This window comes from Schistocerca nitens, chromosome 11 (genome assembly GCF_023898315.1).
Source record: "Schistocerca nitens isolate TAMUIC-IGC-003100 chromosome 11, iqSchNite1.1, whole genome shotgun sequence".
In the NCBI taxonomy this organism is placed as follows: domain Eukaryota; kingdom Metazoa; phylum Arthropoda; class Insecta; order Orthoptera; family Acrididae; genus Schistocerca; species Schistocerca nitens.
Window position 1 is genome coordinate 49,161,115 of NC_064624.1, and position 16,714 is coordinate 49,177,828.

The 16,714-nt window shown below is 38.8% G+C and overlaps 1 protein-coding gene across 1 annotated transcript in view; it reads left to right on the forward strand.

Annotated features, from left to right (window-relative positions):
• Nucleotides 1-13,900: 13,900 nt before the first annotated feature.
• LOC126213040 (zinc finger protein 708-like) overlaps nt 13,901-16,714 on the forward strand; it is a 119,799-nt gene continuing 116,985 nt past the window's right edge. The window contains exons 1-2 of the mRNA XM_049940613.1: nt 13,901-13,918; nt 14,892-14,980. Coding sequence (XP_049796570.1) covers nt 14,909-14,980 — 72 coding nt within the window. The 5' untranslated portion in view covers nt 13,901-13,918; nt 14,892-14,908. The remainder of the gene's footprint in view (nt 13,919-14,891; nt 14,981-16,714) is intronic.

A 16,714-nucleotide genomic window follows, 5' to 3' on the forward strand; every position in this document is an offset into this window, starting at 1 on the left:
GAAAGCAACAACACTATGAGAAGTCATAACTGTAAGGTATAGAAAAACAGTGATTATCATACAAGAAATACGACAGTGTACTGTTGACAGCACAGTGTCTCCCATCGCCTTTCTCTCTCACACACTCTGTTTTCCTCCTTATTTTTGTAATATTCAGTGGAGTAAGCTGACGAACTATACAAACTACACGAATGTAACTTGGTAGAGAACACAACAACATTTTACAGCATCTCTTTCTCCCGATACATCGGAAACAAATAGTTTCTGCATATCAACATCAACAATGTGGTGATCTCATTAAATATATATGTATTTTTGCACTGGAGCAGGCGACAAGTGATAGGAGTCGCTCCCATGGACCTGTGTACACTACTTCTCTCCTTGTTGTTGCTCCCTGCAAGTTGCAGTGGGAATCAAGTCAGCATGCATAACTGTTTCCCATCAACTGCAGCACTACACGAGTCTGCTGACACATTCTATGATGCATCGGTGTGAGACATTAGAATGTTTCCTGACTTCGAGTTTTCACTATATGCTTTACACGCTGCACACGTAGAGCCACACATAGCTACAAAACGACTATGTAGTTCGATTACTTACATGCTCATTCCATCGGAATTGGATGCATGTAAATCATCAGAAAGAGGGAAATTCGTATGATTTTTTTAGACGGTTGGTGTATATTACATGTATAAAATCAAACCACACCTGGTTAGCAATATGAGCATATGCAAATAGAAGAAATGTGCAGAAAAAGACCTGAAAACGGTAAAAAGTACGAAAATTGAGGGAAAGTACATATAAGCTCAAAAAAATGGTTCAAATGGCTCTGAGCACTATGGGACTTAACATCTTAGGTCATCAGTCCCCTAGAACTTAGAACTAGTTAAACCTAACTAACCTAAGGACATCACACACATCCATGCCCGAGGCAGGATTCGAACCTGCGACCGTAGCAGTCGCGCGGTTCCGGACTGCGCGCCTAGAACCGCGAGACCACCGCGGCCGGCCATATAAACTCAGGGGAGATACGACAAAATACGGGAAAATTGGGGGAGAATGAGAGAGTACTTACTTGTCTGTTTACTGCTGGCAAGTTCTTATTCATGGGAACGAGTGTGTGACAGCAAAATAGATATGAGAAAAAAATCGAAATGGAAGCATTGTGACCCAGGGAAACAGTGATGATCGACTATAATAAGACAGCTCGAATAGACTGTTTAATGCGGATGACATAGAAATGTAGTGTAACAAATTTATATATGTCAGATCACAAGCCCAGGTATGACCACACAAATTTATATATGTCAGATCACAAGCCCAGGTATGACCACAAACTTATCTTACCTATCTTACATACATACATACATACATACATAGGCATGTGACTACGAAACTCTTCTACATCCTTCTCAGGCAATGAGTATTGTACTACCAAGTTTGGGGCTGCATTATGTAACTACTGAATGGATTGCATGTTTGACCCTGTACAATACTGCCTAAGTGTTTTAAACTCTAACGAGCATCATTTACAATGTCCTTATCTGTGTTCTCTACCAGTAATAACAATGTGATCCTCGTACCTTACACAACAGTTGCTGCATGGTTTTTTTCAATGACATTATACAGTATGTCTACTGAAGTGGTAGGAGTACCTGCAAGTTGGCTGCCGTCATGGATGATTTTCTAGACTGTTGTTGGGGTGTGAGTTAGAATGCTACCTGCAATCGTTAACAGCAAACCTCTCCATACCACAGCCAACAGAGAACTTCCAACGCATGTGTGACGAATCATGTCCACCAAAAAGATGGAAAATCTATTTCAGCATCCTCTTTTACATGATCGAAGGTGCTGGTCAAATTTGAACATGAATAAAGTCGCTGTTTCATTGCTACTTTGATTCTAAGTCACTGACAGGTCCTTTTTTAGGTACTGCAGAGCCTGTGTATACATTTGCCTGACAGGTGTGTGTGTGTGTGTGTGTGTTTGTGTGTGTGTGTGTGTGTGTGTGTGTGTGTGTGTGTGTGTGTGTATGTGTGTATTTGTGTGTCTGAATCCTTGTCAGGAAGAGAGAGTGTTCTGTACATGGAGTTACTGCAGCATGTCCACCAAACCGATGGAAATCCTATTTTGGACCCCTCCTTCAGATGAATGAAGATGCATATGAAGTACATCATTTTAATGTCACATTTTGGACATGAATGGAGTCATGAGTTTCATAACTTCTTTGATTCTAAGTCACTGACATAGCATTGTGAGATACTGCTAATCCTGTGTGTGCATTTGCATGACAGTTGTCCTGTTCACAGAGGTAAAACATATTGGTCCATAATTTCACATGTCACATACCGTTGCTATGTATTTGTTTAATTCCTCATAAGATGCATTTTCCATTGCTGGCGATCATTTTATAGGACTGATGCCAGCATAGCATAATTTCTGAACTGTAATCGGTTGTGAACAGTGGACGCTATGCACTTTGGAAGGCTATATTGCGCATGTATCTCAAAAATCTATGTTTTTCTTTGTTATATAAGGAAGTAGTTTTACCATCTTAAAGTCGGTCAACGCAGAAAGTGGAATAGAAAACTGGCAGGGTGGATGTATGTCTGATGTTGGACATGTATGTCCTGCTGTAGAGCATTGAGAGCATTGCATTCTGCACGACTAATATTTCAGAAAACCACATGGATTTAACTTTATAGTGTGTTTAAGTGCACAACTGTATAGCCTTACGAGTGTATGTGTTTATGTTCTACAAACATTTTTATCTTGCCAACACCTTCTTAGTACTCACTCCAGACACTAGAACAATAGTCCAGAATTTATATCTCAGCTGATTTAAGTAAAATATTTCAAACTCCATTCGTCTGGAGCTCTATCATTCATAAGCCACACATTTCTTGTTAACCATCTGTTACATCAACATAGCACCCTCATATCTACTATACACTGATAAGTAGTGCTCACCTCCTCGACATGCACACATCCAGAGAGATCCTGTGGACTTGGATGGGTGCTGAGAGTAAGGTTGATGTGGAACACTCTTCGTTGAGCAGTAGTCACATACTCAGCTCGAGCTCACTCTGTTCCTTCATGAGATGTTGAATGTAGTGGGTGTAGTACCCTCCTACATATGGCCAGTTGCAAATTAAATCGGCAACTGTGTTGCAGAAAGGGTTGGTCAAAGACAATGCAGAGAGCTCTTTCATTCTCGGACTTTGTCCTACAAATGCGAGAATACTTTGTGAATCCCATCCACATAGAGTTATATGGCAAATCTTCATTAAATCTCACCGAATTTATGAAGTGTTTTGCCTAAGGAAGGTAGTTTTCGCACCTTCTCTCTGCTGATTGCTATTTCCTACACTAAGAAACAGTATTTGTGTCATGTGTTGTAGGCAGCGTAATAGGACTCACATAATATATCCATTTGTATATGGGCCTCGCAGATTAATGACGGAGTTGGTTTTGCAATGATACAGAAATTGAGAACCATGCTGCAATGTCATTGGCTGATAACACCGCGACAGTGACGTGATGAGATATTCTGTTGACTTGACAACTCGTCGAAAGTGGTGGCTTGGACCTTGTGTAACTGGATAAAATGTGTTGAAATTAAGGAAAACGTGGTACACTTTCGAAATTGATGGAGAATAGGTAATCACTGTAGAAGATGAGATTAAATGTAGATGTTATCACCTTTGGACAGCTGTTTGGAAACATTGTGCCACACCACAAAATCTTCCAATTTCCATATATTGTAGTATATTCAACATTTTTGTCATTAAGAAACACCACCTCTATCTGTTATTCCAACCATTCCATATATTGTGGTAGCAGCATAATTTACATCATGCGTTGTCTATTCTTTTGTGTGAGAGCCAATGGATCAAAACGTGTTAGAGTTGGATCGAACCTCACATGGACCCCAAAGTTATGGTAGAAAAACAACATGTGTGGCTGTGTATATAGCTGTAGTCATAAACTGCTTTAGTGTCTTAGAACAAAAACAGTGTATCAAATTGCATATGAAACAACAACACAAGAACACTCTCCTTATGATTGATAGTCTGTGGGCTGTGGCCTTCCTCCAGTACAGGCGACAAAACTTTATTCAGATCCGTGGAAATGACTTCGATCACTGGCCACCTGGCCACCTGGTCCAGTGGGCCAATACATTTATATGGTCGATGACAACAAGGATATGGTATTTGTTTCTGATATTACAGGAAAGAGATACAGTAAAATCTTACTCAGTTCTCTACCAGGTCGCGATCATGAAATTTTTGTGGTTTGTAGTTTTGCTCCAGTGGATCTTACAAATATAATGAGGACAGAGAGTGGGAGAGAGAGAGAGAGAGAAAGAGAAAGAGAGAGAGAGTGAGATACACTGTGCCATCAACAAAGATTCAGACACCATTACACTGTCGTATTTCTGATGTGGTAATCATAAGACTACCATAAAGGAATTAGGACATGTACAGGGGATATGTGTAGACAGCTGAATTTCTTTGTGTGGTCCATGCATACTGTGCTTGGTATTGAATTTCCTCCTGTACATTAGTGTGTAATTTTCTTAGATAAGGTAGCTCACTGTCTAGTCAGTGATGGATGCAAGACTAGACAGCCTTCTAACAAAGGGAATAGAGCTCTTAGAATATGATGAGATTGCGAGACAAACAGCAGGTGTCTGCAACTTGGCGGAGGACACTTCTTACTCTCGAAATCAGGTGTACCCAAATCCTGTTATCGAAGATGAGTGGATTCGTGAGGATATCACAGGTAACCGATAATCTGACGAAACACATTACAACCTTTCACATACATCTCGAGACGAGACTGCAATGAGAAAATTAGGGGCTAATATGAACATTTCTACAGAGATACAATCAGCAGCAGAAGTTCTGTCTTTGTTTTCTCGATAAATTGGAGACGACGTTCTTCCTTAATGTTTTGTGTGCCTGTAAATGGATGAACTAACATTTTAATATGTATATTAAATTTACATATATATCTATATTCATACATCACAAACCATTGTATGGTGAGTGGCTAAGGATACTATGTACCGTTACTGCTCATTTCTTTACCTATTCCATTCACAAACAGAGAGAGGGAGAAAAACGTGGTCTACGTACACGTCTCTGTATGAGCGCTAATTTTTCTTATCTTTGTGGTCCAAGCAGAATGTATGTTGGCAGCAGTAGATTTCTTCTGCAGTCAGCTTCAGGTGATGATTCTCGATAATTTTTCTTGACAAGAACATCACATTCCCTCTGTGGATTCCCATTTCGAAAACACATCTCAGAACGTTTTCGTTTGCAGAAGAGGTGGGGGGAGCATATAGTTGAGCATTGTGGTATTTACCCCAGTGGCATTTAAGCTCCCACTCCTTCTGAGAAAGGTAGGACAACTATGCAGGTGTGGAATCAGCTGCCTGACACAGTGAGTAGTGGGTTGTAGGACCGGAGCAGTAGACCCAATACGAGGGCAGGAGTCCAGGACCCAGTTGTGGGAGTGACAGCTGTTCACATGAAACCCAGTGGAAGGGTGGTGATTGGGGTGGAGGCGATGCGGGAGTGGTGAGGGGAGTGAAACATCTCCCTGCACCCATACACCAACAGGTCTCAGCAGGAATGGTTTGGGAGTGGCATACCAGAATTCTAAGTGACTTATTTCCACCAGCATGACAAGGCAACCGAGAGCAGACTAGAGTTAGAGTTGGATATCTTCAACTATTTTAAGACAGTTAGCACCCATTTTGGTATCAGAGGAAGTAACTACCTAGCCTGTGGGGAGCCTCCGGAGACTCCACAGGAGCATCTGTAATGGTTAACTAACGAGTGTAATCTGACTGCAGGAAAAAAAATTACTCACTGTGCAAAGGAACGGTCATGATCAATTTTATTAATTAGTCAATCAATTTTTCTTTGTGGTGAAATTTGTTAACGGAATTTCAATCTCCCAACTACACAGGGAGAGAAGATCATATTAAATTTAGCTACAGTACCGAATTTATAAAGTGATATGTAGTATTATCTTGATATTTACAACTCCTCTGTGCTGCTACTTTGACAGACTTTGTAGGTGATGTGGCATTTGGTCACTTTAAGAGAGTTCAAATATGACAAGACATTCTGTGACAGAGGTAGATAATGCTTTCAGCACCCCATCATAAACCAAAAATGAGCTTAATTGTCTAGTCCTGTAAATCAGGACGTGGCAGATATTAATCTGATAATAACATATTTTTCTACCTGATGAGAGCATACTTAGGAGAAATACAGTCTGTGCCACAAGATTTTCATAACATATCCAGTTTGTGGAATGATGGTGACTTGAACTGTTGTCTGTGGTCCATTGTAATGTATACCAGGCAGCCAAACCAAGTGAGTCATGTACAAAGAAAAGTCTTGGCTGGTTCATCAACTGAAATGTAGATAATTGGAGACATATCAGCCCAACAGGTGTACCTCTCAGTTGCCTTGAGAACTTACCAGAGCCCTTCTGCTGGAGGTAGTAGGCACATAGATTCCATGTGTACATAGGAAAAACTCACTGTGGAATCAGAAAAATGACCTATTGGCCAATGTACATAGTGATAGCTTTTGCTGCCTGAAGTGAAACACATGAACTAGTGCATGATCAACAGCATTTCCTAGTACACGGCCAAATGTAGTTGTCTTTGACAAGTTTAACTGTGGTATTAGATCCACAGTGAGTGTTTGATGAACACTTGCTTGCAAAAGACAGCAGTAGGTATGATAAGGTGTGGGAGGTAGTTGAGATGTACTGCACTACAATGAAGTTTTTGACTACCTTAAATTACAATTCTTTTGAGCTGATTTCCCATGTCTCCACTCACATAAGCTCCTCTGTCTGCATGTTGACTGCTTATTCTGACACATATTCGCCCAATCAATGGTATAGAAAATTCCATTGACCTCGAAAGATAGTTGGTCATCATGTTTTCAGTCCCTTAAACATGTCTCCCATCTGTGGAAAATTGACTAATAATTATAACTGCCAAAACCACATCAGGGAAAGGTTTCTTTAGGGCTTGTAAGAACCAAAGTGGTGGGCTTGTTGTCTGCATAAACTGCATACAGTAAACAATGATAATCCATAAACAGTATCACTCAAAAGGGCAAAAACGGCTTACCTGTTACCAAGAGACCAGCTATCAACTTAGCACCAATCTCGTTTGTCACAAAAAGCGACGAGCTATTTCATCGAACCACAGATGGCAGCAACACCAATGTGCATACTCTACTGAGGACACCCTTCATGCTACACTGTCCCGACAACTGTTTGCAAAAGCATAGGTCATCAAGTTGCACACAAATTTCCATACTTTTTTAAAGATCTGATCTGCTACAGAAGGAGGTGGAGGGGAGGGGAGGGGGAAGGGGGCACTTGTGGGACTAGATGTGTCTCAAGGTTGATATCCAGTATTTTTTGGGCATGTTGCATCTCTGTCATGTGTGCAGCAAACTATCAGCTCTTGTTGGTATATGTTAATGATGGATGCATATCTGCAGGATGTGAATAAATTTTGGATTTTGTTTAGAATTTTTATATGTGTGATGTTCATTATGGTTAAAATATCTATGTACCAACTTGACAGAAAATCCTAGGAAGTTCAGGTCTTGCGTTAAATCAGTAAACGGCTCGAAACAACATATCCAGACACTCCGGGATGATGATGGCATTGAAACAGAGGATGACATGCGTAAAGCTGCAATACTGAACACCTTTTTCCAAAGTTGTTTCACAGAGGACGACCGCAGTGCAGTTCCTTCTCTAAATCCTCGCACAAACGAAAAAAATGGCTGCCATCGAAATAAGTGTCCAAGGAATAGCAAAGCAACTGGAATCACTCTACAGAGGAAAGTCCACTGGATCTGATGGTATACCAATTCGATTCTACACATAGTATGCGAAAGAACTTGCCCCCCTTCCAACAGACGTGTACCGCAAGTCTCTAGAGGAACGGAAGGTTCCAAATTATGGGAAAACAGCACAGGTAGTCCCAGTCTTCAATAAGGGTCGTCGAGCTGATGCGCAAAACTATAGACCTATATCTCTGACGTCGATCTGTTGTAGAATTTTAGAACATGTTTTTTGCTCGCGTATCATGTCGTTTCTGGAAACCCAGAATGTACTCTGTAGGAATCAAAATGGATTCTGGAAACAGCAATCGTGTGAGACCAAACTCGCTTTGTTTGTTGATGAGACCAGAAAATATTAGATACAGGCTCCCAGGTAGATGCTATTTTCCTTGACTTCCGGAAGGCGTTCGATACAGTTCTGCACTGTCGCCTGATAAACAACTTAAGAGCCTACGGAATATCAGACCAGCTGTGTGGCTGGATTGAAGAGTTTTTAGCAAACAGAACTCAGCATGTTGTTCTCAATGGAGAGACGTCTACAGACGTTAAAGTAACTTCTGGCGTGCCACAGGGGAGTGTTATGGGACCATTGCTTTTCACAATATATAAGAATGACCTAGTAGATAGTGTCGGAAGTTCCATGCGGCTTTTCGCGGATGATGCTGTAGTATACAGAGAAGTTGCAGCATTAGAAAACTGTAGCGAAATGCAAGAAGATCTGCAGCGGATAGGCACTTGGTGCAGGGAGTGGCAACTGACCCTTAACATAGACAAATGTAATGTATTGCGAATACATAGAAAGAAGGATCCTTTATTGTATGACTATATGATAGCGGAACAAACACTGGTAGCAGTTACTTCTGTAAAATATCTGGCAGTATGCATGCAGAACGATTTGAAGTGTAATGGTCATATAAAATTAATTGTTGGTAAGGCGGGTACCAGGTTCAGATTCATTGGGAGAGTCCTTAGAAAATGTAGTCCATCAACAAAGGAGGTGGCTTACAAAACACTCTTTCGACCTATACTTGAGTATTGCTCATCAGTGCGGGATCCGGACCAGATCGGGTTGACGGAGGAGATAGAGAAGATCCAAAGAAGAGCGGCGCGTTTCGTCACAGAGTTATTTGGTAAGCGTGATAGCGTTACGGAGATGTTTAGCAAACTCAAATGGCTGACTCTGCAAGAGAGGCGCTCTGTATTGCGGTGTAGCTTGCTGTCCATGTTTCGAGAGGGTGCGTTTCTGGATGAGGTATCGAATATATTGCTTCCCCCTACTTATACCTCGGGAGGAGATCACGAATGTAAAATTAGAGAGATTCGAGCGCGCATGGAGGCTTTCCGGCAGTCGTTCTTCCCGCGAACCATACGCGACTGGAAGAGGAAAGGGAGGTAATGACAGTGGCACGTTAGGTGCCCTCCACCACACACCGTTGGGTGGCTTGCGGAGTAGAAATGTAGATGTAGATGTAGTAGTATGAATACTGACTTGTGGTAACAATAAGTAAATTACATGTAATAACAGTCGGGTAAGTTAAATCATTTGTTACCATTACCTAACATGCACCTGATTGGTAACAGGTGATTAAGATTAATATTCCATAACAGAATTTGGCTAGAGTACACGTACAGGGTTGGTGGCACTTGCATTGTGTGCTAATGGAAATTTATTGATGCTGGTCACAGGCAATTGGATGGCAGTATATGGAAGCCAATAAGAATCACTTAACATAATTATTTCTTTCAGTAAGTGAAATCAGTTGATTATATTATTTTTAATATGGAGAGCGTAAAATAGCTTTTATGTGTCGGGTTATTATGAATTTTAGGGTAGGTTACTGATTTCTGTAGTTGTTTGATAAATGGAAAAATGTAGATTTAGTGACACACTGACTTGTAGTGAAGCCTGTGGCCTAGGTTAGGGCTGGAGTTTGACCACTTTACTGTGAGTTGGCGAAGCCAACAAATGTGAATGGAAGAAAATGTAGGTGTGCTGACAGACTGATCTGCAGAGTACTAGTAGCTGAAGACCTTGAAATGTTGGAAAGTAACAGTTCAGTTGTGAGCTACAAAGCCAATGAAGTTCAAGATGGAAGTATGGCTGAAATAAAAAACTGATGTGTACTGCAACCTGAGGTATATGTTGAACATTACAGTAATCTACTCGTTTGTCCTGTTTCCGATTTGGCCAAAGATTGTGACTGAGTGACTAAATTGTAACCTAACAGAATAAAATGCCAGCTAACTTTCCTTAGAGGTCATAGAAAATTCCGAATGTGATTCTAGATTTGCAGTTGACAGCTGCCTTTGTAAGTGCACTTTCATCCAATGTTTACATTCATATGTATATGTCTGTCTGTTGTCATACAACAAAAAAAGACATATGCCATCTAAACAGTGATTTTTATTACATTGTGTCCTGTATCAGCAGGTAAGTTTTGTCACTAAATTAGTAGACACTACAATCATCATCGATTTGGTGTATAATTGGCACATACATCTCTCAAAAAAAAAGAAACTTCATGTTATCTGTAAACTATACTGAAACTAGAATGAGGAGCTTTGTGGTATGTATTTTGCACTGAGCTTGGACATGAGTACTTTTTTAAACACTACGAAAGGAGGAAACGTATAGCCTTGACAAGAAAAAAAAAATTAGGTAAGTCAGTTTAGATGTAACTGATGTTGCAACTTTCTAGTATTGGGTTTTGATACTAATTAATTAATGAATAGACACTGTTTTAACATGTTCTATGAGCTATCATTTTGCAAGTATGAAATTTAAACAAATTTTTTGTTAAGTGCCAAAATTCAGTGAAACTTTGTTAAATGAATCTGATTCTATATTTCAGCAATTACTTCCCTTACCAAGGAGTGACAATAATTTTAGAGAACATTGAGTACAGGCACATAGATATTTACATTACTGCACAACTATTAGAATTTTAAGATTTCTTAATTCCAGCATAATAAATTCATTTTCGTTTTTTGGTCACAATTGTTACAATTAAATAGGAACAGAAAATTTATTAGTTCTTTCAGATATTTAAAGCTGAATTTGAACTGACATCAGATCCCATCAGAATGAAAACCGTTCTTATAAACACAAACGCCGATTTACTGCGAAATATCCTATGCATAGCATTTGAAACTTCCGAAAATTCTCAAAACTGCATTTTGTTTCAAGCTGATATGCATTTAAATTCCGGGTGAAAGATTTTTTGAATGAGGACAACGTTGCTAAAATGGGATCAAGCTTGCTCTACTTGAAATTCTTTAAAATTTGATACATGCTTCCAGAGAAAATGTTAAGCTGGGAAATCATACCTTAACACACATTAAACTATATGGAGGTTATGGACTCTATTTTGTTCATAATTTTTTGTAATATTTTTCTATTGACATTTTCTAATATTTCTGGCTGCTTTGATTGAGATTATTTTTACTAGTCTGGGCATTGTATCTTTAGCTGCCATACAGTTATTCATAGTATTTCAACCAATCTTTACAACTGCTAAAAGATATCGTCACATTAGTACGATAACTAGGTTACTCGATCTTTTCCACCTTTGAGTCGTCACTATTACTTTTCCCTGTGCTACAGCTAGGTATCTCTCTGGATTTACTGTTGGATCACAATACTCACTTCAACAAATATGCCAATATAATATCAGTGAACATTTCTCTGCTACAAATAGCTGTCTTGAATTGCCCAGGTGTTCCTTAATAAGAACTGCGAATGATAGGACAACAGTAATGCCGGAGGCAGATATCTTGAACTACACAACTGTAATGCCTTAGCTTCATACAGGGAAATATTTATGTGGTCTGTGTGTGATGGTAACACTGTTTATATTGGCAACAACCTTTGGTGAGTATTTTTGCCCATTATTTATGGTTTTGTCCGTTTATGCCATAAAGAGTAAAAAAATCAGAGGCATTTGTTTGGTTTCAGAGCTCTCTTCTAGAACTAATTTGTTAGTTATGAGTTCCAGAGGAAAAATATGATGGAATTTGTTCCATAGAATTTGTAGTCTCTTGCTTGTATGTATAACAATATTCTTCTGAAATACTGTAGTTTTTGAATCAAATTTCAACGCTTTATTTGTCTTCCCTGTTTCCTTCATTTTCTATGGACACAGAGTGGAAACATTTTTTTTAAATTTTTGTTAAGCTGTAGAGTAAGTAAAGTTTGAAATATAAATCACACAATACCCTAGAATATGTTTCTGTTCTCCTGTAAGTAGCTTTGATTCTTCGTGTTTGCTGAATGGGAAACCACCTATATCAGTCACTTTCCTTATATTTTCCTCACCAGTGACAACAATCATGCCTCATATTCGCCATCGGATATCTCTCCTTCTATTTTGGAATATCAACTAACATCTGGTGATGAATCAGATGAAGAGGCACAAAAATGAGCAAATTTTAATTTGAAGCAATTAAAGCTGACTGATGGTAAGAAAGTTCAGAGCTATTGTAGACAGCCAATAAAGGTGACATTACTGATGTGCACAAACACTGGAATAAAACCTAGAATTCATTGATTTAAAATTCATGTTATTTCGTCACAGTGAAATGGAATTTATCTCATTGCATTTGGCAGTCAATACAGAATTTCAAAAAAGTTGGTAAAAGTGGATTGGCCTGTTGGCAGGAATACTATGATGAATATGCGAGAAGAAGGGGGTGGTAAACATTTTATTGTTCGTGAAACATCCAGTGAGAAAATTATCAATTGACAGTATCATGTGATTTGCTATGTTGCTGTTACGAAAGAAGATGTGAACAGGAAACCAGTTAGATAGCTTAGACCGAGTGAGGAAATGCAGTGGTTAACACACTGGACTCGCAATTGGGAGAACTATGTTTCAAACCAGTATCTGACCATAGAGTTTTAGGTTTTCCATGACTTGCCTAAATCGCTCCAAGCAGAAGTTGGGATGTTTCATTTGAAATGGCACAGCCAATTTCCTTCCCCATCCTTAACACAATCCGAGCATGTGCATTGTCTCTAATGGCCTTTGTGTAGATGGAACGTTAAATCTAATCTTCCATTCTTCTTCGGATGGGAATGTCATAAAAGAACTTCTATTTGGTATGCGATTTAAAGAAAACTTTGACGAAGAGTTAAGGGCTCATAACTCAAACAAGAAAAATCAACTAGATCTCATTGTCAAGCACCTTATACATGCCCGTCGTGACTGTAACAAAGGAAAACTGTTCAGATCAGTGCTTCCCACACGGTACAGTGAAGATTTAAGATTCCCAGAAATTTTCAAACGCATTTCTTCAATAACAGCTATTTTAAGTTACCTAGTTGTTGAACTAAAATAGCGATAAGGAATTACCAAAGGGGTAGAGTAGGTATTCTATGGAATTTAATTTTGCATTTTATCTTCCCTTTTTTTCCATACTGCTTATCTCATAGCCCACGGCAAAGTGGTTTGTCTTGCTGCAAGATCTTTGGTGTAGCTGGTTTCAATGTGTTGTGTACTGTGCAGTGAGCTGCAACGTCGTGTTTTGGCGGGAAAATGTGTGTGACATTCTCAAGGTAATTTATGAGCGCTTATATACCGTAAACAAGAATAAGCGAAGAAAATTGTTTCGGGAAGTAAATTCATTCTATCACAATAACAGTTGCATCTGATGAGTGTAATAGTTCGCGATATGTTGTGATGACGCTGTAATAGCTATGTTTGAGGCTGCTGTTCTTTTTATTATTTTTTTTATGGGTACATAAGAATGAGATTTTGTTCTGTATTTAATAGTGATCACATCACCTATGGTGTACTTGGTGATGGTGTGTGAATGTTGTAATTTTTTCAGGTTATCTTCATAACAGCCACATACTTGAGTTATTTGTACTTGTTTTTTGGTGTGTCCGGTAAAATCGCTACCTTTAACTTCGTAAAAGAAACGGCTGAGATTGTGAAGTGTTGTCAGGAGCAGTTTGTTTATGCAGTAATCTCCGCCATCATCTGACGAGAAAAGGCGGACAGTGAAGTTCAACCATTCACAATGTTAGTGCGGTTATGTTGACTTACTTACCTGTAATAATGATTGTGATGTTAATTTATTGTGATGTAGACATTTAGCGGCTCCAGATTTTAGGGCTGACGTAAACATTTTTCAAGTGCCTACAGTTACATCATTTCATGGATCGAGTATGTTCGCATGAAAGGAAATGCTGTAGTTCTGTTGCATTTTGTTAGTTTTCATTGTGCTTTGATCACTAGTGTCGTTACTATTCGTCAAATCATGTGTAAATACAGTTTGTTGTAGCGTGTGGGTTTTAATGGAGTTCTGTAGAAGAGTACTGTAACGTTATTTACGAACTGGCGAAATACAAGGTACAAATTAACTGTAATTCGTCTAACATCCTGCCAGGAAGTTTCATATCAGCGCAAACTCCGCTGCAGAGTGAAAATCTCATTCTGGAAACATCCCCCAGGCTGTGGCTAAGCCGTGTCTCCGCAATATCCTTTCTTTCAGGAGTGCTAGTTCTGCATGGTTCGCAGGAGAGCTTCTGTAAAGTTTGGAAGGTAGGAGACGAGATACTGGCAGAAGTAAAGCTGTGAGGACCGGGCGTGAGTCGTGCTTCGGTAGCTCAGATGGTAGAGCACTTGCCCGCGAAAGGCAAAGGTCCCGAGTTCGAGTCTCGGTAGGGCACACAGTTTTTTTATCTGCCAGGAAGTTTCATATCAGCGCAAACTCCGCTGCAGAGTGAAAATCTCATTCTGTAAATTCTCTGTTTCCAGCGCATATTATTTTATGATTGTTCTCACTCTTCATGACCTGAGAAATGTGAATGAGTTTATATCAAGGAAAATTCCTTTCCTTAACCACTTTGAATCTGTTTCCTGTGTAATCACCCTCTTACTGTACCCAGCAGGCGAGTGAAAATACTGCATTAGAGCTATACCACATGGTAACAATGGAAACTGAGTAGACCTACAGCTGTTCTTATCTGAATGCTTTTTTTTTTCTTTTCAGACTGTAGAATTGAAGCCATGGACCAGGCGCCAACTATGTGGATAAAACAAGAGGGAACAGATGAAGTACAAACTGAGTTATGCTTCATGGTAAGTGGTTTACTTGTATTTCTTAAGTGTTTCATTTATTTCTGTGAGCAGTATGGTGTGTGAATGCATACAATTGATATCATACAGCTGGAAACATGAGTAATTCCATTTACTAAAAATAACTGGTGAACTTTGTCTTAAATATGGCGTTTTGCACAGTGCATTGAAATAATCCTTGTATTAAATCCTCACATAGAATTGAGCAAGAGTTTAAATTTAATGTTCAGTAAACATGGAAAACTTTTTTTGATGCACAACCAAATTATGCTGATAAAGTGGGTATATTCTGCTCCGATGTGCTTCTTTTAAATGACAACCTTAATGAGCAACTTAAGAATAACTGACTATTGTAAATGTTAGCAGTGCCATTAAATTTATAAATGGTATGGCTGCAGTTAATGCATTATTGCAGTGTATTGTGGTATGGAATGAGAGTTGTAATTTATTTATTGATGGTATAAAATAAATTATTTGTAAATAATTTTGAAGTGACATTCACATGGTCACTAATCTGAGAAGTAAATTCTGTAGTACTCTTAACATTAGGTGTTGACTTCGAATATGTGAACAAAGTGTAAGTGGAACTGTCAGCAGTAAAGTTAAATTTCAGACAAATCACATGGAAGCTTAAACAGTTACACAGCCCATAGGTGCAGAATGAATTTTTATGTTGGCAGTAAAGTATCTATGAAGCCATGGGGCTACACATTAAATACTGACAGGTTTGTTCATAACCACTTTCTGTGTTTGCTGCATGTTGTTACTCATTGTTTGTGAAACTGCCAGAATGTTACACTTACTGGTGGAAAATTATCTTACATATACATGTCACTTAAAATCCAATACAGTGCAACCATTTGTAGGGTACTCAGCAGGCAAACAATTTCACTTGGTGCCACTAGTATTTTTATTGTGCCAACCAGAATTGAAGGTCCTTACATAATCACACAAACTACTTGTGTACTGTCTGTGCTGAAAAAATCTGTTTCAACATCCATCTAGAGTGCAACTGCAGAAGTACTGTGATAGCATTAATGCAGCATTTGCATTTGAATATATGTAAGTGCTTCATTATAGTTTGTACAAACTATGTGATCAGCTTGCAATTCATTCGACAAGCAGTATCACAACAATAATCCAAAACTATCACTGTGAGGAAATGGTAGGAAAGTATATACACCAAATTGTATGAAATACGGTAAAAGAGTGGTTAGACCCAACATAGTTCAGGCTTTGGCTTTGACTGCTGACATAATAATGGTTTGGCATACAGAATGATATGTATGCACAACACACGTCATGTGAATGAAAAGCAACTTGAATAGTCATTGACCAAGTAAAGTATGCGGTAACAAATTGACCAGTAGCACAGCCTAATGTTAACCAAAAAAATCCAAATGGTGCCCGTAATGTAACTTCTACCTACAAGAAAACTTCTCATACACTATGTTCTGTGTTAGTTGATGGACTGAACTTCCCTGTGACCTTAAGAGATGCATGTTCATATTATATTAGTTGAAAGCCGCCTTCTGTGCCTGTTAATTATAGCTTAATTTTTAATTGATGTATATTTTTGGCATTAGCACACGCTGGAAAGTACTGGCACACAATTTTTATTTGAAAATTTTTGAAGAATTTTAATTAAAACAGACTTTATTGACATTTTACGTCTTTATTCTTTGTGTTTACATATTTATTTAAAATTTATTTCAAACATAGTCACCATGGCACTGG